This window comes from Ursus maritimus, unplaced genomic scaffold (assembly GCF_017311325.1).
Source record: "Ursus maritimus isolate PB19 unplaced genomic scaffold, ASM1731132v1 scaffold_19, whole genome shotgun sequence".
Classification (NCBI taxonomy): Eukaryota; Metazoa; Chordata; class Mammalia; order Carnivora; family Ursidae; genus Ursus; species Ursus maritimus.
In genome coordinates this window covers 42952942-42979155 of record NW_024424341.1, presented here as the reverse complement: position 1 = coordinate 42979155, position 26214 = coordinate 42952942, and the positions used below count along the sequence as shown (strand labels likewise).

Genomic DNA, 26214 nt, shown 5'->3' with positions numbered 1-26214 from the left:
TTACCTTCGACTAGCATTGTGCAAAACTACTTTCTAGAGATGAGGGAAATGTTCTATTTTTAACTAGTGAGCAGTTGAAATGTGGTTGATGTGACTGAGGAACTCAATTTTTACTTTAAATTTGGGTGAATTTAAAATTACATTTAAATAGCTACATGTAGCCAGTAAGATTACCACGTTGGACAATTTGGAGATCTGGAAGATGTTCACCTTGGGAGACTGTTTTTCAGATTGGATGCAGATTTCTTCCCAATTACCTTTTGCACAAATGATTTGAATCTCTCTGAAGATGTACGAGGGGATACTGAAAACGGGCAACTTGGCTGTTGGCCACAATTCATGTGTGAGCTCTCATAATTTGGGGTGATACGGGAAATTTAATAACTTGAAAATTTATGTGCTGCTAAAACTTATGTGCTAGTTTATAGCTTGCAGGAAAATTCATGGGGTCAAAGCTATTTTACAGTTAACTGGTTCCATTAACCCAATGCTCAGACATGTGTGCATTGATTTACTGTGTAACTTAGTGTGGCTATGAATTTAGTGTGTGTGTGTGTGTGTGTGTAGGTGTAACAGAAAATGAAACCAATGATCAAACTTACTTCAATTTTCAAGAGTTGAAATTTTTAATTTAAATTTATTTTATGAACTGGTAATACTTTCACATGTTTCAAAATTCCAAAAATATCAAAAGATATAGAGTGAAAATTATTCCTCATCCCTTTCCCCCCAGTTCTCCTCCCCAAGAGCAACTAGTATGCCTGGTTACTTTGTACCCTTAGGAGATTATGTGTGTTAATAGGCAAATTTTTTTTTACACAAATGGAAACATACGCTGTTTTTACACCTTTTCATTTAGCAATGTATCTTGGAGCTCTTTCCCATATTATTACATAAAGACGGTCCCCATTTTTAAAGCTGTGTAGTTCTCCATTCCAGCATAAATCACTAACTCAGTTCCCCATGGTGGACACTGAGGTTGTTTACAAATTTTTACTTCTGAAATCAATACCATAGTGAAACCATGTACAGTCTACAACATACAAATAAATCTGTTGGATTCACTCCCAGCAACAGGTTTACTGAGACAAAGAGTTGTTTGTTTGTAATCTTAGATAACAACGGATAAATTGTCTTTCACAGAGGCTGTATCAATTTATACTCCCCTTGGAAATGTGTAGGAGACCCCCCGCTTTGGATCAAAGTCAAGGCTCATAAAATGCTACTTGGTCACACTGCTACAATCCTCCTGAAAGGTAATTTTAAAAGCTACATGAAATTGTCAGAGGAAAATGCTCAAAATATAGTAAGAAGCATGTGTTACAAGAGAACTAGAAAGGATTCCAATTTTCTAAACACAACAATACTATAAATATATTTTGTGTGTGCATAAGATCTAGTGTACACTATATGTATACATGTATATTTTTTAAGAAAAAATTAGAAAAGGAAAATTAACTAAATCTTAATGGTAGTGACCATCTCTGGAGAGTAGAAGTATAAGGAATTAAATTTTACTTTTGTGCATTTTCTACATTTGCAGTAAAGAATTTACATTACTTTTATAAACTGATAAAATCATGTATTGTGTAGTTTATAGTAACCTCCCCTGAGGAGTTTATCTGTTTCAAAATATCTGTAAGGAAATGAGTAGGAATATTATGCCTAGAAAACGTGACCCGAGATGAGAAATAGGAAATTTGTAAAGATCTCTGTTGTCTGGAGAGGAAGGCAAGTGACAAGCTTGTTCCCAGCTTACCAACTGAGGCCACTGTAACCTCAGCCCACCCAGCAATTACTGAGACGTTGGAAACATGACCCTTCAGGAGCTGCCATTTTGGAGGCCAAGGTGGAGGGAAAGGGGCAACTGCAAGTCTGGCTTCTAGAGCTGTCTAGAACCATGAAGTTACCACTGGGTGTCCCCTCCCCAGAGGGCACTGATAGGTGGAACACTCCCAAATCTGCACCCTACACGGCAGAGAGGAGGAATGGTCAAAAGTGGGGCTTATCCATGTTTTACAACGTCCATGATAAAATGCTAAAATTTAGATTACTCAGAAAAATAAGTAGATTCTTTTTTCTCATACCAATTAGGAATGCTGCAAAACGGTCAAAAAAAATTACTAGGAAACATTTGTGTATAAATCAGTTAATGATATCATTTGTTACAATCAAAGGTATAGGATTGTTAGTATAGCCCTCATCAATTTAGAGTCTGGAGAAAGTTGGCTGTAGTGCTGGGTATGGTTTCTCTACCTTGGCATATTTGTGGCTAGAGAATTCCTTGCTGAGGGGCTGTCTTGGGCATTATAGGATGTTTAGCAGCATCCTCTATGCACTAGCTGCCAAGTGGCACCCCTCTGTTCTGCCAGTTATGACAACCAAAATGTCTCTAGACATCACCAAATGTCACCTGGAGGACAAACCTACCCGGATGAGAACCTCTGGCTTAAGCAATACTGACAGTTTCAAGGCAATGGCTTTTAGTAGGAGCTGTGACACCCCCAGGGAATGTAGTAGAATTTCATGGGGGCTTTTTGGCATTTGATCTGGGCATGAATGTGGCTGACATGTGGGTGGAGGCCAAGTGTGCTCGAATGACTGTGAAGTGCAGAACTGGCCCCGGTGGGCCATGTACGTATGTATGTGTGAAATAACCAGTTTGTAACGTATGAACTGAGATCCTAAGTCAACTTCACGTATAAACACAAATTAACTCCTGCATGCTTAGAATTTTATACAGAATTTCCCAGAAATGCAGTGGTATTTTGTTTTGTTCAAAGCTTTTGCAAGAGTTAGTCACCACTTAAGAAAATGACATCCCATACAGGACTGCCCCTCACAATATTTCCATGTCCAACACTATACCCCATATAGCAGATGACAACAGCCAGTGCCCCAGGTGTCCCGGCATAGTGGCCCACATAGTCACATGGAGAGATACCTCACCCACTTAGTACACATTACTCTACCATAAATTACTTTTAATTATGCTTTACAAAAAGGGGCCATGTATCGATTTTTTACAGTACACGTGTGTAGGTTACATTACCTGTGAATTCATTCTGGAGTAATAGAGGGAATAGCACAAAGCACCTGCGGTTAAAGGGGGCACAGGGCTTGATAGATTTGAGAACCATCAATCTCAGGTATTTGGGAAGCACCATTTCCTTAAGAAATCAGAGGTCACCTTAGACATTTCTACCCCCAGTTCCCCTTTCCATGAATGCACTATGTGGACTTACCACATTTTTGTACGTGTGGTTCAAAAGTCATCTGCAGAGTTTCTCTCCTATGAGGATTCTCTAATGTCAAATAACACGGAAGCACCCATGGAAGACTCTTCAACCCCAATAACGTGAACTGGGTTTTTCTCTTGCATGATTTCATGGATGTCAAACAGGGCAAGCGCCCGGCTCGCAGGCTGTCCTGACTTTGTCCCGCCCCCAGGATTCTCACTTGAGTGTGTTTGCTGATGGCGGCCAAGGTGTGAGGTCCGGCCAAAGGACTGCTCAAGCCGTCGCCGGTTCCGTCCCTGGGGCTCCTCTCTGGTGTGAGTTATCTGGTGTCGGATGAGGTGCGAGCTCTGAATAAAACATTTCCCACAATGATTACACTTAAAAGGCCTGTCACTGCGGTGAGCTCTCTCATCTGGATTCAAAGGTGGGTCACAGCCAAGGGCCTCTGTCCATTCATGCTTTGTTAGAGCTGGTGTCTGCTCAAAGATTAGCCTCTGGCGGCACTCGTAGGGCTTCTCCCCAGCATGCTTTCGCTGATGCTGGGCCAGAGAGGAGCTGTGCCTGAAGCCCTTCCCACAATGGTTGCACTCATAGGGCCTCTCCTCTGTGTGAGTCCTCAGATGCAGGAACAAGCAAGTGGTCCGTGAGAAGGATTTCCCACACACGCTACAAGTGTATGGCTTCTCTCCAGTGTGTGTCCGCTTATGCCGGCCCAGAGATGAATTCTGGTTGAAGGCCCGCCCACAGTCCTGACATTCATAGGGTTTCTCTCCAGTGTGAATTCTCCGATGGACTGTAAGGTGTGTGCTATGGCAGAAAGACTTCCCACACTCAGCACATTTATAGGGCTTGTCTCCCGTGTGGATTCGCTCATGCTGAACCAGGGAGGAGTTCTGGCTGAAGGCTTTCCCACATTCTTTGCACATATAAGGTCTTTCTCCCGTGTGAATCCTCTTATGCACTGTGAGATGTGCGTTGTGGTTAAACGACTTCCCACAGTCTGTACATTTGTAGGGTTTATCCTGTACCTGGCTTCGTGTGAGTTCCATAATTGGAGCGGCCTGACTAGAAGTTTTGCTACAGTCACTGCTGTCACATGGCTCTTTTCCTGAGGAGCCTGTCTGCTGACTGACTAAGCTTGAGTCACGTTCTGAGTTTATAACTGGTGAGTCGTAAGCACAGAGATATTCTCTCCTAGAAATCTCCGGGAATGGATTTACTTTTGAGCTCAGGACCCCATTTTCCCCAAGTCTGAGACTTTCACAGCTTTTATCTTGAATTGGTGCTTCCTCGAGGCTAAATTCCAATTGCCTCAAATTATCTTTTTCCTTCTCAGGCATCTTTACCTGGCCCTCACATTCCCAGTCTTCCCCTAGAATGGTGGGACAGGGAGCATCCCTCGGGAAGCCTTCCCTTTCAGTGACGCGGGACGGCTCCAGCTCAGGAAGGCCATGCTCCTTGGGCGGTGCTTGGCTTTCGGGTCCAGGATCCCCGCCTAAAAGAATACCAAAGAGCTCTGAGGGAGTTGGTGGAAAGAACACAGAGGGTGACAGGCCCCCAACACATTGGGCCTGCTTCCCTACTACTTCCCCTGCCTCTAGGTAAATCTCAGTTCTGCTCCTATGATAACACCAAGTGCCTCATCTACAGAAACAGCCTCATGCTTTCATTCGTTCAACAAAAATCTCTTGAGTACCTGCCACAGGCCCAGGTACTGGCCTAGATCAGGGGCTGGAAGACTATAGCCCCCAACTATGAATAATTTTTATGCTTTTAAAGAGCTGTAGAAAAAAAAGAGAATATGTGACAGAGACAGGCAGAATTCTAAAGCTGTCCCTGGCTGTTCAATCAGCCACTTATCTAGACACCATGATGAAGGGACTCTGCAGGTGACATGAAAGTCGCTCGACACCTGACCCTAAATCTTAAAATATGGAGATGACGCTGGATTGTCAGGGTGGGCCCGAAGTAACCCCCTGAGCCCTTAAAAGCAGAAGGTAGAAGGGAGAGGCTGGCTGCACAGGAGGACATCAGGCAGGAAATATGCGTGCCTCTCGAGGCTGAGGAAAACTCTTGCATAACAGTCTGAAAAGAAACAGGAGCCTCAGTCCTATGGCCACATAGAATTGAATTCTGCCTGACCAAGCCTGGAACTGGATTCCTTCGGAGTCCCCCTGCCCAGCCAGGACCTTGACTTCGGTCTTGTGAGACCTGGAACAGACAAACCAGTCAGGTCTGACAGAAATGTGAGAGAATGAATAGGTGTGTTAAGCTGCTAAGTTTATGGCAATTTGTTACAGAGATGACTGAAAACAAAGATTGTACTTGGCCCACAAAGCCTAAAACATTCAGTTTGGTCCCAGATGCTGGGGAGAAGCAGCAACCCCAACAGATGAAAAGCTCTGTCCTCAAGAGCTAAGGAGGCAGACAAGGAGCTCAGTTTTAGAAAACCTAAGCTTGAGAGGTCAGATACCCAGGTATAGGTGCCCTCATGTCTGTAGAATACCTTTGGAGGACCAGCCCAGGTCCCGAAATCCTCCAAAACAAAAATCGCACTCGGGCAGGCACAGGCTCTCCCCTTCCTTACAGTTTGGTGAAGCAAAAGTGTATTAGTTTCCTATGGCTGCTGTAACAACTTGCTGCAAATTTAGCACCTTAAAATAACACACACCTACTCTCTCACAGTTCTGATGTCAGAAGCCCTAAAATCAAGATGGTGGCAGGGCTGCCCTCCTTCTGGAGGCTCTAGGAGAGAATCTGTTTCTGTGCCATTTCCAGCTTCATAAGGCTGCCTGCATTCCTTGGCCCTTTCCTTCACTTCCACAGCCAGTAGAACCCCCACCCCTGATATCTGGCTGTTCATTTTATCCTTTATAACATCATTTATCATAAACTGGTAAATATAAATAGTGTCCCTGAGTTCTGTGAACTGTAATAGCAATTACTAAACCTGAGGAGGGAGTCGTGGGAACCTGATTTATAGCCAGTCAGTCAGAAGTATGGGAGGCCTTGACTTCGCGACTGGCATCTGAAGTGGGGGCAGTCTTAAGAAACAGTCCTTTGGGGCACCTGGGTAACTCGGTTGGTTGAGAATCTGCCTTTGGCTCAGGTCATGATCCCCCTGGATCATGTGCCACATTGGGTTCCCTGCTCTGTGGGGAGCCTGCTTCTCTCTCTGCCTCTCTATGTCTCTCATGAAAAAAAAAAATATATATATATATATATACATATATAAAGGAAGTTTAAAAAAAAATAAAGAGAAAGAAAGAGTTCTTTGGCTCTGGGGTCTACACTAACTCCAGGCTGATAGTGTCAGAATTGGATTGAATTTTTGGACACCCAGCTAGTATTTGGAATTGGAGAACTGGTTGTTGGCATGGAAAAAAACCCACACATTTAGTGTCAGAAGTGTTCTATGGGTGGGGAGTGCCTGGGTGGCTCAGTCGGATATGTGTCCAACTCTTTTTTTTTTTTTTAAAGATTTTATTCATGTATCTGAGAGAGAGAGAGTGACCGAGAGAGAGAGAGAGAGAGAGTGCACAAGCCAGGGGGAGAGGGAGAGGGAGAAGAAGACTCCCTGCTGAGCAGGGAACCTGATGTGGGGCTTGATCCCAGGACCCCATGATCATGACCTGAGCTGAAGGCAGACGGTTAACCGATGGAGCCACCCAGGTGCCCCAAGCGTCCAAATCTTGATATGGGCTTTGGTCATGATCTCAGGGTCATGAGATGGCGCCTGCTTAAGATTCTCCCTCTCCCTCTCCCTCTGCCACTCCCCCTACTGCCAGCCTAGGTTGTACTCTCTTAAAAAAAAAAAAGTATTCTATGGGTAGAAACAAATCATGGTACTGCTAATGGATGCCTTCTGATGAGATAAAATGTTCTCACACTTGACAGTGCTGATGGATGCAACCTGTGAATATATTCAAAACTACTAAATTGTATACCTTATGTGGTGAAATTTATGGTATGCTTGAGACTGTGACATCCAGAAGGGTGACAGCCAGGCAGGAGTTAGCTCAGGGCCCGGGGGATGCAGGCCAGCATTTGGGGCTGGAAGAAGTCACACATGTGGGGCACTTCGGGATCTTCTGCCTCAGAGGAGACATGGTACTTCTGTATCCACTGCAGATTCAACCCTGCCCTAGGGCGATACGCTGTACCATCTCTTGGAGGTACATGTGATTCCCTGCAGGTCAGAGAGCCCTGGGTGGTGTCAGAGGCATTCCCCTGGGATGCTGAGCTGCAGGAACTGTAGCTATGTATCCCAAGTCATAGCCCACTTCTTTCAGAATGTCATCAGGGTACCAATGCACCAGTCCCGGAGAAGGGATTGTGACAGACATAAGCCAATTATGACAATGTAAGCCCTCCTTTCCAGCCTCCCTAGTGGCTGGGGTAAGGACAGGTGGATGTGACCCAGTCCCGACCAAGGAGGCCTCAATGGATTAAATCTGGGCTAGAGCAGCTCAGAAAAGAAGCATTTTTTCCCTGCACAAAGCAGCCACTGCTGCCTCTGGCTCAGCGTTCCCGTGATGCCAGGGCTGATGGTTCTGATTCTTCTGGCTTTTCCTTGGGATTACGGCATGGGGACAGCAGCTCCAGCCATCGCATCAGTGCTTCAGGCAGAGGGAGAGGGAGGTAGGAAGAACAGAGCTGCTCTAGCCCAGTTTTCAGATATTTACAGAGGAATACAATCCTTTCTGCTAAGAGAACAGAAGGGTGTGGAGAACAGGTTTATAAAATCTGGACATGAAAGAATAAAATGGAGAAGATGGAGGGTAAGTTCACACATTAGAAATGATCCTGTGGAGGGGCGCCTGGCTGGCTCAGTTGGTAGAGCATGCAACTCTTGATCTCAACGTTGTGAGTTCAAGCCCCATGATGGTGTAGAGATTATTTAAAAATAACATCTTAAAAAAAAAAAAAGGAAAAAGAAAAAGAAATGATCCTGTGGAAAGGGCATGCTCAGACAGCTGGTGAGAGAGAACATGAGAGGGAGGAAGGGGTGGGATTGGAGAAGAGGCAGTTGGGGAGCATGGGTGAGGAAAACAGGCAGTACAGGAGCAGGGCGCAGACCTTATGTGCAAAAAAGAGCAGCCTGAGGCTGCCATCTTTAGAAGGACCAGCTTTTGAGAATGGCCCTGGGCTGGGTGTGGGAATTTGGATTTCAGGAGCGTTCCCACTACCCTAACTGATAAGAGTAGCTCACTGTGCCGAAACTGTGCCAACAATATGGTTTATGGTGAACACCTGCTTTCTCCTGGGAGTCTGGAATCTTGGTCCATGCTAGGCACAGGGTGCCTATGACCAGCCCCCAATGAAACCCCCTGACACTGAGTCTCTAACAAACTTCCCTGGTAGCTAAGATTTCTCATGTGTTGTCGTAACTCATAGCTGGGGGGACTAAGCATGTCCCATGTGACTCCACTGGGAGAGAGCTCTGGAATCTTGGCTGGCTTCTGGACTTCACCCAATCTGCCTTTTCTTCTTGCTCACTTTTCTCTGTATTCTTTCACTGGATCTATGGGTGGCCTTGGGGACCCTGACACACCACCCTTTCCAAGCAGCACATGTGCAGTCACCTTTTGGGCTGCTCCCAGTAGGAGTTCCCATTTGGCCGCTTCTCACCTGGACAGTAGCCCTGGGCAATTCCTCTCTCTGCTGCCCATAGCTCAGCCCCTTGCTCCAGCTGGGAGATGACTTCAGGTTTTGGAAGCTCAGGCCCTGGAAAAAGGGAAAGACACAGGATGTGTGGATCTGCTACAGAGAGAAAGAACCGGCTCAGGATCCAGCCCTAGACTCCTGATAGGGCACAAGGACATCTCACAATAAGGTGAAAACTTTGCATTGGGACAGAAAAGGACAGAAACCCCCCTGCCTATTTGTTCCACAGGGAGTGAGGATGCAAGATCCCTGATCCCCAGACCAAGGTCAAGTCCTCACACCAGAGGCCCTATTACCTATAACCCATGAAGATTAAGTAACTGCAGGAATCTGATCATCAGCTGGGGAAGCAAGCCTTACCCAAAGAGAGCAGATGCCCAAAGGTCTCCAGCATCACATCACGGTACAAGGTTCTCTGGGCAGGGCCCAGCCGCCCCCACTCTTCCTGGGTGAAGTCCACCGCCACATCCCGGAAGGTCACCGGCTCCTGAAACATCACATACACTCTTGAACAGCTCAACTGTCTCCATCAGTGCTCCCAGGAAGAGGAGGAGGAATGGGGATGCAGAGGACAGGCAGGCCAGTGTCCTGAGAGAGTGCACGTTCTGAGTAATGCCAGTCAGGTCTCACTGGGGGCATATGAAAATATCCAAGCAAGATCAAAGCTAACCACAGCTGATCTACGACTGATCTGACAGGTGCAGGTACAGAGACTGCTGACTTGCAGATGTGTGGGCTAAAGAAATGGCTACTGGTTTAAGCCACTAAGGTTTGGAATGTTACACAGTAACATCTAACTGATACACTAAATAATCCTCTGGTTCCTTCAAAGCAAGGCTCATTATCCTCCCTGAAAAGGGGGCTTTACAGTTGGAGTCAGAAACTCACCTATCTTCAGGGACCAGGCAGGCTCATCAGTGACTGAAGTGGGCTACTGTAAGAGCCTACAAGGGTACTTTATCTGTGAGACGTGACACTGAAGGTGACAGGTAATATGAGCCCTGTTTGAAGGGGCAGCTGGGACTCAGAACCAACTGATCATGAGGAAATATAGGCCTCTTATGGTCAGAACTGCCAATCTGTAGTAAGTAGCTGAACATTTCGTCAAATTTTTAAATGAACACTTTAAATTTTTAATAAGTTGATGCAATGTATCTAAAACATGTCCCACAAATCAAACCCTTCTGTGGGCTGGGTGTGGCCGCTGTCAAAAGCTAGATATTTCTGGATCCGAGTTTTGACTCTGCCACTTTCTCCTCAAGAAATGCAGGTACCCACTTCTACTTCTTTGTTTCCCTATCTACAAAGAATCACTACTTGGGGGCTGTGACGGGGAATAAGTGGCTGTAAAACACTTTCTACAGGAGAACATGCAAAAGAATAAAGTTGGTCCCCTACCTCACACCGTAGAAAAAGTTAACTCAGAATGGATAAAAGACAAAACATAAGAGCTAAGACTATTAAACTCTTAGAAGAAAACATAGTGATAAATCTTCACAATCTTGGATTGGCAAAGGATTCTTAGATATGACAACAAAAGCACAAGCAATGAAAGAAAAAATAAATAAGTTGGACTTCATCAAAATTAAAAGCTTTTGTGCTCCAAAATGAAAAAAAAAAAAAAAAGTGAAAAGACACCCGCATACTGGGGGATAACAATAGCAAATCATACATCTGGTAAACAACTTGTATCCAGAAAATATACCTCTTAAAACTCAATAATAACAGCAACCCAATTAAAATGGGCAAAGGATCTAAATAGGTATTTCTTCAAAGAAAATATAAAATATACAAATACCAAATAAGCACATGAAAAGATGCTCAGCATCATTAGCCACCAGGGAAATGCAAATCAAAATCACTCACTAAATACCTCAATTTTAAACGGGTATTTTCTTTTAAGAAAAACACAAGTATACTTTAAAATAGTAAAGAAATTATAGTATAGGTGGCATATGGCTCTGACAAAAATTGTGCAGGAAGCATGAAGAACCCTTTGGTTAGGAACAGAGGTCTCTATTCCTGTCCCCATGTCCTCACCTCCCACTCAGAAGGTCCTCAAACCCTGATATATGATCCCTGTGCCTCCTGCCTCCCCCACTCTGCCCCCCCCATCACTCACTCTGCAGGGGTTGTCAGTGACAGCCCAGGCAACAGGTCCACTGAGTACTGATCTGTCCAGGCCATAAGACCTCTCAGTGGCATCACATGAGTCCTTCATTTCTTCTCCTGAAATTCTAGCAGGAAGCCATTCCTTGTCCTTCTAAGGGGAGGGTGGAGGGAGACTTAACTATAGAAGACAAAAGGCAATGTGACCACTAAAGCAAGATGCAATGCTGCTGGCCTTGGAAGACGGACAAAGGGCCATTAGCCAAGGAATACAAGGTCTACAGCTATAATAGCTGGAAAAGACAAGGAAACCAATTCTCCCCTAGTTCCTCCACAGAAAGGGTGGCTCTGCCCACATCTTGATTTCACTCCGGTGAAAATGATTTGACTTCTTACCCCCAGAACTGTAAGAATAAATGTGCATTGCTTTAAACCACCAAATCTGTGGTGCTTTGTTATGGCAGCCACAGGAAGCTTACACTGGACCTCAGAGCCCTCTACTTCCTTGCCTCGTGTGGTGACCAGCTTCTGAGACAGCCCCCAATGATCCCCAGCCCTTGTGTAGTTGTAGAGTCCCCTCCTATTTCATGCATGTTTGACTTGTGTAACCAACAGGATACCGTGCAAATGACAGCGTGTAAATTCTGACCCCAGAGCACGAAAGGCATTGGGGCTTCTACCTTGCCCTCTCCTGGATCACTCACACTTTGGGAAGCCAGATGCCAAGTTGTGAGGAGAGCCAAGCAGCTCCACGGAGAGGCCCACATGGGAAGGAACTGCTGTCATGTGAGTGAGATGTCTTGGAGATGGATTCTCTAGCCCCAATCAAGTCCCAGATGACAACAGTCTAGATTGACTTCTTAATCATAACCTCATGCGCCCAGGCAAGAACCACCAGCTAAAATCATTCAAAGACTTCTATCATCAGAAACTGAAGTAATATTTATGGTTGTTTTAGGCCACTAAGTTTTGGGTTATTTGTTATACAGCAAGATAACTAATACACTTTCTCTAACTGCTGACAAAGACACCTCTGAACCCTCTTCTCAACTAGGCCTTGACCTTTGGGCTTCTGTATCCATTTTGCATCACCCAGATTCATGAAGAGTTGGTTTAGTCAGAATCCCCACCCACCATATCTGATCATTCTCCATATTTTTTCAAAGTCCTCATCCCCCACAATCCTCCAGGCAATATCTGATCACTTGACCTGCTTCAGGAGAATCCTGTTAGGTCATGGGGTGCCTGGGTGGCTCAGGCAGTTAAGCATCTTACTTTTCGTTTCAGCTCAGGTCATGATCTCAGGGTCATGAGATCAAGCCCTGCACAGGGCTCCATGCTCAGCATGGAGTCTCCTGGAGATTCTCTTCCCTCACCCCCACCCCACTCATGCTGTCTCTCTCTAAAATAAATAAAATCTTAAAAATAATAATAATTTAAAAAAGGATCCTGTTAGGGGCTCCTGGGTGGCTCAGTTGTTAAGCGTCTGCCTTTGGCTCAGGGCGTGATCCCAGGGTCCTGGGATGGAGCCCTGCATCAGGCTCCCTGCTTCTTCCTCTCCCACTCCCCCTGCTTGTGTTCCCTCTCTTGCTGGCTGTCTCTGTCAGTCAAATAAAATAAATAAAATCTTAAAAAAATAAAAAATAAATAAAAAGGATCCTGTTAGGTCAGTTTAGCAAGAATTACACTCACCCCCGACCCCAGGTATAAATTCCCACTTTTACTTGTTGTATTTGGAATTGAGTCCAGTTCTTTACTGAAGTCTCTTTCCCCCATTCCAAAAGTTTCTGAATAAAATATCTCTTGACTGCTTTAATTACTATCCAGCTGTTTTACTTTGACACTGCTCATTCCCTGCCCCACCCTATCCACAGCAAAAGCAAACTAAAGCGTGGTCGCATTTAATAGGAATCTGCAATAACGCATATCTGAAAACATGCAAATCTAAGGTTATCGATAGTCTCACTTGACATACTAAATCTGAAATAATGCAAATCCCTGTAAACAACAACAAAAGACAGTAAGTGCGGAATTTCAAAGGTGTGGCGCTTCAGGAATTATGAATTATTTCTGGTTTCTGCCACGTGGAGACAGCACTTTATGGAGAACACAGGCAGCGGCCACCTTGTCTAGAATTGCTGGAGCTTTGAATCAGTCACCTTCCCAGATGGCCTTGCAAGCACGGACCGCCCAGTGCTGCAGTTCCCCCACAGTCCCCGCGGGGGGGGGGGGGGGGGGGGGCGTAGTCGCTCCCGCTCCAGTAATGAGGTGCGTGGTGACCTGTCCTTACCCTCAGAGGTTGTGCCAGGGGCTTCGCGGAGCAGGGCTCTCGGTGGGTGTCCCATCAATTAAATCATCTCTATTCGGCTAATACCTGCCATCTCGGCGCTCCACTGACACTAGTTACTGTTACCCATCACACAGCAGCTGGCCTTCGGGGCGCGGGGAAGGCTGTCGGCGGGAGCCGGGCCAGCCCTGTCCTAGGGAACGAACCCTAAGCCCAGAGCCGGGAAACCGGGGAACCAGGGTACCAGCGGCGCATGCGCACTCGGGGACCAGATGGCCCGGGTTCGAATCCCAGCTCCACCCTTACCACTCGGGCCAGTCAGCGGGCCCCGACCTGCGCCTCGGTTTTCTCATGTGTAAAGAGGGAGAAGGCCCGGGCCCTGCTCACCGTGCACTGCGCGGGTAAAAGGGTCGATACCTGCGGGAGACGCTGGGCCCGCTGCCATCGTTGTTGTTATTATTATTATTATTGTTACCTGAAGCCATTCCGCTGGCAGCCCCGTGGCCATCGCCAGTGCTGTCACTTCCTCTTCGGGGTTCATCCTGGACCGACAGGTCGAGGACAGGAGCCCGAAGCGGCCGTGAAACCGAGAGCAGCCCCGGCCTCAGGGACCACCGGACTCGCTGCCCGCCGGACAATGGCGGCCGCACTGGTGACGCTGAGACTACAACTCCCAGAAGACAGTGCGGCGCGCCGTAGCGCCCGACCAATGAAAACCTTAGTTCGTCGAGGCTTCCACCAACGACAACCTTTTGGCTTCGGCCCGAAGGGACCGTCCATCCGTCGGGCCTCCGGCCACTGGGGGCGCTCCTGCCACAGACCGCGGCGAGGCAGTGTTGGGCTGATGGCGGTGGGTGGCTGCGGTGGCGACTGCCGGCTGCCGCGCATGCCGGGGCTCTGGGCAACTGGGCGTCTCCGTGCCCGGGGTGGGGGGGTGGTGAGAGGGAAGGGGGGCCGGACGAGCCGCGAAGGGACCCGGGTCGTGGGGGGCATCGTCCTCGCAGCCTAGCCGTTGGGAGTTCGCGTCTGAGCGCGGCCGCGGCGCCTTAGTGGCCCCGGGGCCGGCCGCGTTCCTCAGCCTTTGCTCCTGCGGCCCCGCTGGACGATGCCATTCTGTCCACCCTGGAGCGCGGTGCCCTGCTTTGAAACCCGGGGCCGGAGCGTCCTAGCTGGCACTCTTTACTCTTTGGAACATACCCTGGCGTTGTGCTTAAAACCTGTTTCTGTGCATCAAAATTACATGAACATGAAAACGTTTTAATATCATGGATTTGGGGGAGCTTAGTGACCGGAAGGGGGCGGGCGCGGTTTCTGATAGCTGATTGTGTTCTCCTGATTTGGGGTGTTCCCTTTGAGAGGTGTCATTTCTGTGGGTCTTTTAGGGTCCATTACAATTTTTATTAATAACGAGGAGAGAAAAAAGCAGATGTTCACCAGGTTGCAGTCGAACCTTAGCAATATTTATTTGACTATTGTGTGCTACAAACCAGGCACACGGGAAGAGAAGAGAGAGCTGCTCGCCCACCCGCCCGCAAGGGGCTGATGGTGTCGTGGGGAGGGACAGACAATAAACCAGGAACACGATAAAAGGGTGAGCGACTGTGGTCACCGGCTGGGAGAGAGCAGCTGGCAAAGTCCACACTCTCTCCCATCTCTGTACTCTCCTCTGCCTCTCTCTGCCTAGTCCCCTGCCCCCCGCCCCCAGGGCAGCAACCAGTCTACTCTCTGCTGGGTGTCTCGCCTTGCCATCCCACCCAGGACCCATCGCGACAAGGTCAATAGTACCAGGACGTGCATTTGTCGGGCATCTTCACTCGAGCAGGTGACAGTGGCTGCTGTGGTAACAATTAATTGGGCAGTTTCTGGGACACTGAATTTGGCCCCTACTGGGTACCAACACAATTTCCAGGCAGTATTCCTTTCTTGGTGGGCAGAGCAGTTCCCAGAAAGAACCATTGCCTTCCCCTTAGCAGAAGACCCACAAAGGATGGGAAAGGTGGGGGTGGTTGGATCTATTATCTTCTTGGGAACAAGCCCCATGTATTTATATGGAATGAGTCGCTGGGCTCAACTTTCTCCTGGTTCTAATGGTGCTGAATCTTCAATGCATGATGTTTCCCTGTTGTCTTAATTTTTAATTTTCTACTACTTGTTTTGTGTTCTCCTTGATTATATTATAGGGGGTTTGTCTATTGCAATAGTTCTCAAAGTGTGGACCAAGGACACCTGGAGTTTCCTGAGACCCTTCCTCTGAATTGGTGAGTTCAGAACTAAGTGCATAATAATAGCTTTTCCCCTCCACTTCCATTCTCTTACAAATGTACAATAGAGTTTTCCGGAGGCTTCTGAATGAGTAATATTGCAACAGATTGAAAGTATTAAAGATAAACAAAAGGGTCATTACTTAACATTGTGAAAACAGATTTTATTCAGTAACTTCTGACAGTAGGAAAAGCACTGAGCTCCATTTGCATTTATGCAGAGGTGACTGGACCTTTTAAAGACTGGACCTTATGCAGAGGTATGAGAGAATTAGAAGCGGGAGAGAGCAAGGCTCCTGTGGAGAATTACAAAGTGTTTGTCAGTGTAAATACGTTTAAGCCAGCCGTGGCATGGTGCCAGCTGTTAATTACCAAAGTTAGAGGGGCCCTCTCCTTCCTGATGGTACTATTTCAAAGGAATGGCTTTCAGGTCCTTGAGAAAGATCCTTCTGAGTTGTAGGATATACACAGACATCTCAAAGAGACAGGAAGAATTCCCAATTCTAAGCTCTTTTTAGTAAATGCAGTAAGAAAGGGAGGTCAGGAGCCTATCGTTGGGTGTTGCTAGAACAAACAGCAATTTCTCCTGGCAGCATTTCTCAGAGAGACATTAAGCAGGCATTTTATTTTTATTTATCTATTTTTAAAGATTTTATTTATTTATTTGACAGAGAGAGACAGCCAGCGAGAGAGGGAACACAAGCAGGGCGAGTGGGAGAGGAAGAAGCAGGCTCCTAGTGGAGAAGCCTGATGTGGGGCTCGATCCCGGAACGCCGGGATCACGCCCTGAGCTGAAGGCAGACGCTTAACGACTGCGCCACCCAGGCGCCCCTAAGCAGGCATTTTAATGGAAGGCTGGTGTCTTTCTAGGGACACAGCATTATGATGATGTAGTTTTGGAATATAGGGGAGGCTCAGTGGGTGGAATCTGGAGCCGACGACCGAGAAAGAATTCTTGAGACGTCTTTGGTGCAAAATGGTGGTTTATTAAAGCATGGGGACAGGACCTGTGGGCAGAAAGAGATGCTGCCCCAGGGTAGTGAGGGTGGCTGATTATATACCATGGGGTTGGGGAAGGTAAGGAAAAGGGAGGTTTCAAAAGAATTTTCATATGTTAAAGTAGAGTCAAAGGATACCGGAGGCCTTGCCATTTTCAAGCTAAGGCTGTTCTTCCCTCTAGCAAGGCACGGACATGAAGACAGTTGGGAGCTTCCTGGAGGAACATTATACTCTGCCCGCTTTAAGTATCTGTCAGTGGGCTGCAGGTTATAAGGACATTTAACTGTATCTACATCTCCTTCTGGAAGCTAGGTTATTGATAGAAATGCTTTGTTCTTGTAGATCGCTAACTGATGGAGACTTGGGTCTTGCAGGATTGTGATCTCTATAAGCTATTTGTTTTTCCTTTCCTTAGCTTTAGGGCAGCCAGGAGTGCCTGAGGAATGTCACATATATCCCATGGTGGGGGGGGGGGTGGAGTGTCAAATTCTGCTTTGTCCTCAGCTTGTCTTCTGTTCCCTCATCAGTGCTGCTAGAAGCCTTGTTAGAGTTTGGTTGTCTCTTAATGTAGCACTGAGTTCTCCAGTGCTGAGTTCTGCAGTTCTCAAGGGCACAAGCAGCTTTGGAAACCAGCTGCTTTCCATCAAGCCTGACATTAAAGAGATTCGCAAAAATATAATGCAGTGCTACGCTTTTCACCAATATTTATTTGTTTTGGGAAATATAGTTATTTTCTATAAAGTAGATTTTTTTTTTTTAACAAAACAAAATGTTGTGTTCATTTCTTAGGGCTGCCAGAACAATGTACCACAAACTGGGTGACTTGAAGAACAGAAATTTATTGTCTCAGTTCTGGAGGCTAGAAGTCCTAGATCAAGGTTTTCATGTGGTTTGGTTGTTCAGAGGGCCTAAGAGAGAGACTTCTCTATTCCACTTTTCTTAGCTTCTGCTGGTTTCCTGGCAATCTTTGGCATCCCTTGGCCTGTAGATCTCTGCCTTCGCCTTCATGGGACTTCTCCCTGTGTGCATGTCTTTTTATAAATAAATCAGTCATATTGGAGCAGGGATCACCATAGCGACCTCGGTTTAACTTAATTACCTCTATAGAGACCCTATCTCAAAATAAGGTCACATTCTGAGGTATGGAGTTAGGACTTAAATATATGGATTTCCAGGGGACACAATTCAGCCTATAACATATGTTAATGTATAATGGATTTATTTTTAAAAATGAAATATAATATTATTTTTTCTGTTTTAATTCTTAATATGGCAAATATTGATAGACAGAACCTCCATAAACAAAAAACTGCTTGGGGTCCTCAATGATTTTTAAGATTATGAAGGGGTCCTGGGTGGCTCAGCCGGTTAAGTGTCTGACTCTTGATTTCGGCTCATGTCATGATCTCAGGGTCGTGAGATTGAGCCATGTGTTAGGCTCTGTGCTGGGCATGGAGTCTGCTTAAGATTCTTTCTCTCTCTCCCTCTGCCCCTCACCCCTTCTCCCTGTCTCTGAAAAAAACAAAAAACAAAAAAACCCAAAAAAACTGTGAAGGGGTCTTGAGACTAAAAAGCTTAAGATACATTTGTCCATAATATAGGCTTTTGTTTTTATTTTTATTTATTTATTTTTAAGATTTTATTTATTTGACAGAGAGACAGCCAGCGAGAGAGGGAGCACAAACGGGGGAGCGGGAGAGGAAGAAGCAGGCTCCCAGCAGAGGGGCCCGATGTGGGGCTCGATCTCAGAATGCCGGGATTACGCCCTGAGCCGAAGGCAGACGCTTAACGACTTCGCCACCCAGGCTTTTGTTTTTAAAGCAAACTTTGATAATAATTTTGTATGTATTCCTACAGTTTTAATAGGGAGAATATTAATTTTGTAACTAAATAAAATCAGATTATTTTTAATTTTATATATTTATTATTTTCCTCTTTGACCAAAAAGCTTTTGGATGATATTTAAAATATCCAGATTGTGCTCTTTCTTTCAATTACTAATTTATAATGTTGTTGTGCCACTAGAGAATATAGTGATGGGATTTTAGTTGTTAGGATGGATGATCTGGTGCATGATTCCGTGGATAATCAGGTCCCAAGAACATCTGAAAGTGATTTCTCTTTATTTATTTACTTATTTTTTAAGATTTTATTTGTCAGAGGAAGAGACAAAGAGAGCACAAGCAGAGGGAGCAGCAGGCAGCCGGAGCAGCAGGCTCCCTGCTGAGGAGAGAGCCCCATGCGGGACTTGATCCCAGGACCCTGGGAACATGACCTGAGCCAAAGGCAGACGGTTAACCGACTGAGCCACCCAGGCATCCCAAAGGTGATTTCTCTTTAAACATAAATCTTCAATAGACCTCTTGCATACCTTCATCCAGTCTTGAGAGCTCGCTGTGCTCCAACCCACATCTTTCTTTTTAAAACGCCTTTAGAGGGGGGGCGCCTTGGTGGCTCAGTTGTAAAGCGTCTGCCTTCAGCTTGGGTCATGATCCCAGGGTCCTGGGATCGAGCCCCATATCGGGCTCCCTCCTCAGTGGGGAGCCTGCTTCTCCCTCTCCCACCCCTCCTGCTTGTGTTCCCTTTCTAGCTGTCTCTCTCTCTGTCAAATAAATAAAATCTTAAAAAGAAAAAAAAAGACCCTTTAGAGGGACGCCTGGGTAGTTCAATCGGTTAAGCAGCTGCCTTCCACTCAGGTCATGATCCCAGAGTCCTGGGACCGAGCCCCGCATCAGACTCCCTGCTCAAAGGGGAGCCTGCTTCTCCCTCTGCCTGCTGCTGTCCCTGCTTGTGCTTTCCACCTCTCTCTGACAAAGAAATAAAATCTTTGGGGAAAAAAAAAAACAAACCCTTTAGAGCAGTCTCACACCATTCCTCTATGTGCTTGAAAATCCACTCCCTGAGGAGGGAAAAATCCACAAGTGGGAGGAGGCCTGAAGGAGATCAGGGCAGGAGCCATGAGGATATTTAGGTGGAAAGTGTCCCAGGCAGAGATTCACAGAAAGTGCAAGAGTCTAGATGCTCAAAGAACACACTTTTATAGCTCTCTTGTGAAACTTAAACAAACATAGGCACGTACCGTGTTTTTCCTTACTTTAGCTAACATTTTTTTTTTTTAAGATTTTATTTATTTACTTGACAGAGAGAGAGAGACAGCCAGCCAGAGAGGGAACACAAGCACGGGGAGTGGGAGAGGAAGAAGCAGGCTTCTAGCGGAGAAGCCTGATGTGGGGCTCGATCCCAGAACGCTGGGATCACGCCCTGAGCCAAAGGCAGACACTTAACGACTGAGCCTCCCAAGCACCCCCTTAGCTAACATTTGAAACTGGTCAGCTCCACCTTGATGTCCCTTGGGCGCCTCAATATAACCTGTCCAAAAGCACACCTACTGTTCCTGCGCTCCAAGCTTACTCCTTCATGTCGCCTCGGCCTACTTCTGTTGTATCATAATCTGATATAGGATTAAGATTCTTTGAGAAAGATTCCTTTCTATTACTCCTGCTTGAGTCACTGAGTCTCCACGGTGGATTAAAGATGGCCCAAATTCTTCATCTCTCTTCCCACCAGGAGGTGGAACTTGTTTCCTCTCCCCCTGACTCTGGGCTGACCCTGACTGACTAGCCAATAAAATGTAGCAGAAGGGATGATGTGTGATTTCTGAGGCCAAATCATAAGAAGCGTTTCAGATTCTGCGTAGGTCCCCTGGAATGCTCATTCTTGGGACTTGCCATCTTAGAACCCAGCCACCATGCTGAGAAGAGCCTAAGCCATATGGAGGGGTCTAATGTGAATGCTCCAGTCAAGAATCCCAGCTGAGCTCACAGCTGGCAGCCAGCAGCAACTGCCAGTTTGTCAGTACATCATCTTCGTTCTGGGTCTTCAAGTGAATCCAGCTCCCATTGTAGCTACCTTGAAACTGCATGAGAGGCTGTAAGTGAGAAGAACCACCCAGTTGATCCCAATCAACTTATGGAACAGTGAGAAATTAAAGAAATCATTGTTTTAAACCACTACGTTGGTTACATAGTATTAGAAAAGTGAATCTGTGGTTTGTGGATTTTTCTGTCCTAAAAATCTCTCCTGCTCCTTTCTTTCTATTTCCATCACAAGGGCATTGGTTCAGGCCCTCATCGTTGTTTTTAAAAATGTAAAAAAATATGGTTTTTAACAAGTAATACATTCTCATGGCTTGAAATTCAGAAGGTACTATTGGATATCTGGTGAGATCTTCCTCTGTCCCTTGACTCCCACCAACTTCCCTCCTCATGAGCAACTACTATTTTTTGTTTCTTAGAGGTCATTCTGTAGATATATTATGCATTCACAAGTAAATATGTATAAGTAGTTTTTTCACTCTTACACAAGTGTAAAAGATGGCCTACCACATACTGAATTTTTCCTTGCTTTTATTCGTTTAACAATATTCTGGAAATCTTTCCATATAAGCATGTAAGACCCTTCCTTATTATTATTATTATTATTATTTTTTAAGATTTTATTTACTTATTCAACAGAGATAGAGACAGCCAGCGAGAGAGGGAACACAAGCAGGGGGAGTGGGAGAGGAAGAAGCAGGCTCACAGTGGAGGAGCCTGATGTGGGGCTCGATCCCATAACGCCGGGATCACGCCCTGAGCCGAAGGCAGATGCTTAACTGCTGTGCCACCCAGGCGCCCCAGACCCTTCCTTATTATTTTTAACAACTTTGTTGAGGTATTAGTCTCACTCCATCCATTTAAAGTGGGGTCCAATTGGACCATAGGGACTTTCTGGGGCTGAAAAAATGAGTTTCAAGTTAAGAACCTCAGTAGACAAAGTGGTATGGAGGAGGGGTCTGTAGAGAACCACAGAAGAAATAGCTCGTGACAGGAAAAAAATATAAAGAAATGGGAATCTTGATGGAAAAGATAATAGGGCAGCGGCACCTGGGTGGCTCAGTTGGTTAAGCATCTGCCTTCGGCCCAGGTCATGATCTTGGGGTCCTGGGATCAAGCCCCGTGTTGGGCTCCCTGCTCTGTGGAGAGTCTGCTTCTCCCTCTGCCCCTTCCCCCCCATCCACTTGTGCTGTCTCTCATATAAATAAAATCTTAAAAAAAAAAAAAGATAATAGTCCTGGTAGACAGATCCAAAAGACCTCATGGATGAATAATGCGGACTCCATATGGAGAAAGAGGGACAGAGAGAGAAGCTAATGATCAAGGCACCCACTGAGGGAAGTTCTGACGTGAAGAAACTCCTCATCAGGACACAGAAAGCTCACCAAGTTCTTGGCAGGAATAATGTATTAAACTGAAAACGTATTTAGTCACAAGTGTATGTGCATGTTTTATGAATGTCTGTTATGTCAAGCTTGTTAATCATTTCAGGGTGAATCACGTAACTTCCTTAGCCTTTTTTTTTTTTTTTTTTTTTCTGGGAGAAATACATTTAAGTTTCCCAAACGACTGTAGATTTACCCATTTTCCTGGTATTGCTACCATTTTTTTTTCCAGTTGGACTATTTCTAAAGGTTCATGGTCACTTAAAATCTTTGTAGATTTTGACTTTTGCTAACATAAAATATCCCCCTGCAGAACAGGTTATTGAATCAAGTGGTTTGAAACCCTGTAAAGTTCTTCATACCCTAGTATCTTTCCAGAAACTATACCCCTCGACACTTTATCAGCGCATCTCCCTCACCAACCCCTGATATATGGGCTTTACAATTAAAAAAAAAATCCCTTGCAAAGCCAGTGGGCATGAAACAGTGATCACCCTTTTAAATTTGCATTTCCCTAGGTTAGATCTATGTATCTACTGCTAGGCCATGTTTAAATCCTTTCTTCTAAGCTCTTTGGATTGTCTTAGTTTTACTTTTACCAGCTAATTTCAGACCATTTGCTTACCTTACCATATGATCTTTCTATGTTAGTTCATCCAGCTTTTGTTGGGTGCCCTCTCTGGTCTGGACTCTCTGGAGCCTTCTGGGCCCTCTGCCTGGCAGCTGGGAAGAGCTCTCGTGTCCTCACATTTCATGGGAGAAAGATGCTGGGTTTCTTTGAGCATCTTCCTAGGGAACTTAGCATAGCTGTGGCCAAACATCAGGAAGACTGCTAGGGAAAGTAACCCCACTGGAGCAGAGCATTTCCAAGCTCAGGATACAGGTTGACTGGAATCCCCAGACCTGTGAAGGAAAGGGTCCTGCCGTGAAGCAGCCAAATGTAGAATCCTCAAATTTGGACTGATGCACAAGCTGTTTTTTTACCTAGGATGGCTAGATGTGTGACCTCAATGTGCAGTAGGCAAAGGGTGATCCCTCATTGAAAAAAATAAAAACAAAGAATGAAGTCCTAAATATCCAGAAACTCCTCCATCACACATTTTACATGAATGAATATGAATAGTTCTTGGGTAATGTTATATACACAGAGCACATTGTAAAATTCATACAGCCTTAGTATCCTATCCTCAAGAGCTAAGATGCTAACAGCTGATGATGTTGAAAGAAAACCAGGGTCGCCTGGGTGGCTCAGTCATTAAGCATCTGCCTTCCGCTCAGGGTGTGATCCCAAAGTCCTGGGATCGAGCCCTGTATTAGGCTTCTCCGCTGGGAGCCTGCTTCTTTCTCTCCCACTCCCCCTGCTTGTGTTCCCTCTCTCACTGGCTGTCTCTCTCTGTCAAATAAATAAATAAAATCTTAAAAAAAAAAAAAAAAAAAAGAAAGAAAGAAAACCAGAAGCTTCCACAGCCCCCAGAATGACAAAAGTACAATAAGGTAGTGGATCTCAGAGTCACCTTAGGTCCATACCGTTCTACTTGTGCTGTCTTCATTAACTACCGTGATGCAACATGCCTGCATAGTAAATAGAAGTTCCAGGTAGTAAACTTGACCTGAACATTACTAAGAATGTCTGACACACCAGGGCACCTTGCTGGCTCTGTTGGTAGAGCATTTGACTCTATTCTTGATCTCGAGTCATGAGTTCAAACACCATGTTGGGCAGAGTTTACATTAAAAAAAGAATGTTTAACACAGAAATTCACATTTTATGTTTAGGGTATTTATAAGAGGGAAAAAGCAGCATCATTTTTTGTTCTCTTATCAGGGTACTCTGGCATTTAAGCTAAGCCTGGAGCAGTCCAAATGGGATTCACGTCTACAGAAGGGAATCACGGCTAGGAACGTCAGGTCTGAGGTGCAGAGGTGCGATTCTGAAAGCCAGTCTCAAGCAGGAATTATATGAACCCTGTACTTTATCCAGTTGGGCAGCCAGAGCTGCAGTCTAAACACGTTAACGGAAAGGTACTGTGAATACTGCTAAATATATTCATTTTGGAAGAGGTATGAATGTTCGCACAGAAAGGATTAACACAGCAGGTCTGAGGTTTCAGCTGTTACAAGCTCCTATTTTCAAGGTTGGCCCTTGGCTGGCATCTGGCAACTTGGGTGTTAAGAGTGTTATTTGTACCCCAACTAATAAGGATGTCTCTGTGCCCAGACTATGCAAACAATGTGATTTGCACTGAGCACCTCCTTTCCTCTGGGAGTCTGGAATTTGGTACATGCTAGACAGAAGTGCCTCCTTGCCTGATCCTCAGTGACCTTCATATGACCCCCTCAGGGGAGGGACAGCATTGCAAGTCTGGACATAGATTCCCCCAGACTTCACCTGTCTTTCCCCTTACGCTCCAACTGCGTATCCTTTCTACATCACTCTAATAAATCATAGCTGTGAGTACAATGATAGGCTGAGTCTCATGAATTCGTCTAGAAATCTCTGGATGTGGTGGGGGTGGCCTTGTGGGCCCCCAGCAGTTCCACTGCTAGTTGTTCAAAATTATGTGTAGGATTATTTTGATATCTGTATTCTGAAAAGGGGGAGAGAGGATGGATTTCTGTCTCTTGTTGAAAGGAGCCTCTGGGTCACATGTAATAGATGTGGTATCATTTAGGGTTTTTACAAAAAAAAAAAAAAGCCACAAATTTAAATGAAACCAACAAAGAAAACAGATACATGGATATACAATTTTGAGATTACTCTTTACAAAATGTTATAAACAAAACAAAACAAAACGTTAAGAAAAAAATAACGGCACCGCTCTGGCTCAGTTGGTGGAGCGTGACTCTTGATCTTGGGGTTCTGAGTTTGAGCCCATTGGGTGTAGAGATTATTTAAAAATCTTTATAAGACAAAACAAGGGGCGCCTGGGTGGCTCAGCGGGGAGCCTGGGTGGCGCAGTTGTTAAGCATCTGCCTCCTCCACTAGGAGCCTGCTTCTTCCTCTCCCACTCCCCCTGCTTGTGTTCCCTCCCTCTCTGGCTGTCTCTATTTCTGTCAAATACATAAATAAAATCTTAAAAAAAAAAAAAAAAAGACAAAACAAAACCAATGAAAACACTCCAAAATGTTAAGAAAAAACTAGAAAGGGTACTTGAACTATGCAAATATCTAGAAACCACCTCAGCCTGACCAAGTGGACTCTCTGAAGATGGGCCCAGGAACCTGCAATTCTAACAGTTCCTCTCAGGTGGGTCTTATGCATGTTTCGCTAAGAAACCACTGGCCTCTGGGTATGGGAATCATTCGGGTGGGGAGGTCTCAGGTTCCTATTTCAAATGAGCGGACTTCTTGGGTCCTATGAGCCTTAGGTTTCTCACTTAGGAGGGGGTAGAATACCTAGGAGAGCAGGGCCTGATGCACTGATCACATACAGAGCAGCAGCTGCATCCTTCCATTCCCTGTCCCTTCATCTCCTCCTCCTCCCAATTCCCACTGGGCTTAGTCTCCAGGCGTACATCATCACTAACCTCCTGCGTGGAGTCCCTACTATGGAAAGAGGGACTTGAGGACACTGTGGCATCCCACACATCTTCCATACCGGAGTCTCCAGTAGCTCCTTCACTGAATGACGGTACTTTCAACTTGCTGAATGCGGACACCTCTCAGATGTTTGGTCAACAAGAATTGTCAAACATGTGCTTTGCTGGATCTGTTGGGCAAGTTCTTCCTCCCAGGCTCTGGCATCTCTTGACAGCTATGCAGTAACAGTGGTGCAGGCAGCAGGACCAACTATCCAGCCAGGAAGCAAAGTCCCCACGTGTTCTGTGCGGGCAGCCCTAGCTAAGACATTTTCCATCTCAACCACAGGGTCGCATATAAATCATGAGAGCTATATTACTTAAAGGGTTTTATGATAGATACCAGGTAACTGCCAGAGTGACCTTGAGGGAAGTACATTCAGTACTTGGTTATGCAAATTCACACAACTGTGTTGTCCCATCTTGTCCCAGGATACCAGCACCTCTCCAGGTCCCCACTCTTGGGGGTCTTCTGACTTCCTGGTATTAAGGTTTCCGGAAAATCAAGTCTTAAAAGACTAAGCCACCCCCCTTTAATACCAGGGACTTCTAAGAAATCAAGGAGCCTTCCTGCGATTCTGGATAAAGTCTAATTGGCAAATTGGAAAGTCTGACATCTTTCCCCCTCCCCCCAGCTTTTTGAATTGTCAATCTAGTACTATAGCAACACTGAATCAAAAGAAAGAAAATTGTATATAATCCCACAAATCAACTGCAGATGTCCTCATGTATCGTTGTTCTGCTCACCTAGAGACACACACTGGAAGCAATCTGTTACCCAAATAGATAGTGTACCACCAGGGAATGAGTTACT

At 45.6% G+C, this 26214-nt stretch overlaps 1 protein-coding gene and 1 long non-coding RNA gene across 3 annotated transcripts; one reads left to right on the top strand and one right to left on the bottom strand.

The window, feature by feature from the left end:
• Positions 1-607: 607 nt before the first annotated feature.
• ZNF8 (zinc finger protein 8) lies at positions 608-13953 on the bottom strand. Its single transcript, XM_040632792.1, has 4 exons — positions 13778-13953; positions 9267-9393; positions 8871-8966; positions 608-4734 (listed from the first exon to the last, which is right to left on the bottom strand). Exons 1-4 carry the CDS (start codon positions 13841-13843, stop codon positions 3293-3295), a joined length of 1731 nt encoding a protein of 576 aa, XP_040488726.1. The 5' UTR covers positions 13844-13953; the 3' UTR covers positions 608-3292.
• Positions 13954-14023: 70 nt separating this feature from the next.
• LOC103677224 lies at positions 14024-24283 on the top strand. Of its 2 annotated transcripts, XR_005835491.1 has the most exons (5): positions 14024-14152; positions 14793-14893; positions 14987-15124; positions 15483-15560; positions 17352-17622. It is a non-coding gene; the product is annotated as an uncharacterized LOC103677224 (long non-coding RNA). The 2 variants fall into 2 exon arrangements; XR_572341.2 differs by lacking the exons at positions 14024-14152; positions 17352-17622 and adding an exon at positions 23648-24283 and having other exon boundaries at positions 14300-14893.
• Positions 24284-26214: the final 1931 nt, after the last annotated feature.

Coding starts and splice junctions, on each gene's coding strand:
- ZNF8 (XM_040632792.1), bottom strand. CDS start 13,843: ATGAACCCCGAAGAGGAAGTGACAGCACTGGCGATGGCCACGGGGCTG. Junction 9,394..13,777: donor TGCCAGCGGAATGGCTTCAG/GTAACAATAATA, acceptor GTGATGTTTCAG/GAGCCGGTGACCTTCCGGGA. Junction 4,735..8,870: donor TGCCCAGGGCTACTGTCCAG/GTGAGAAGCGGC, acceptor GTATTCTTTTAG/GCGGGGATCCTGGACCCGAA.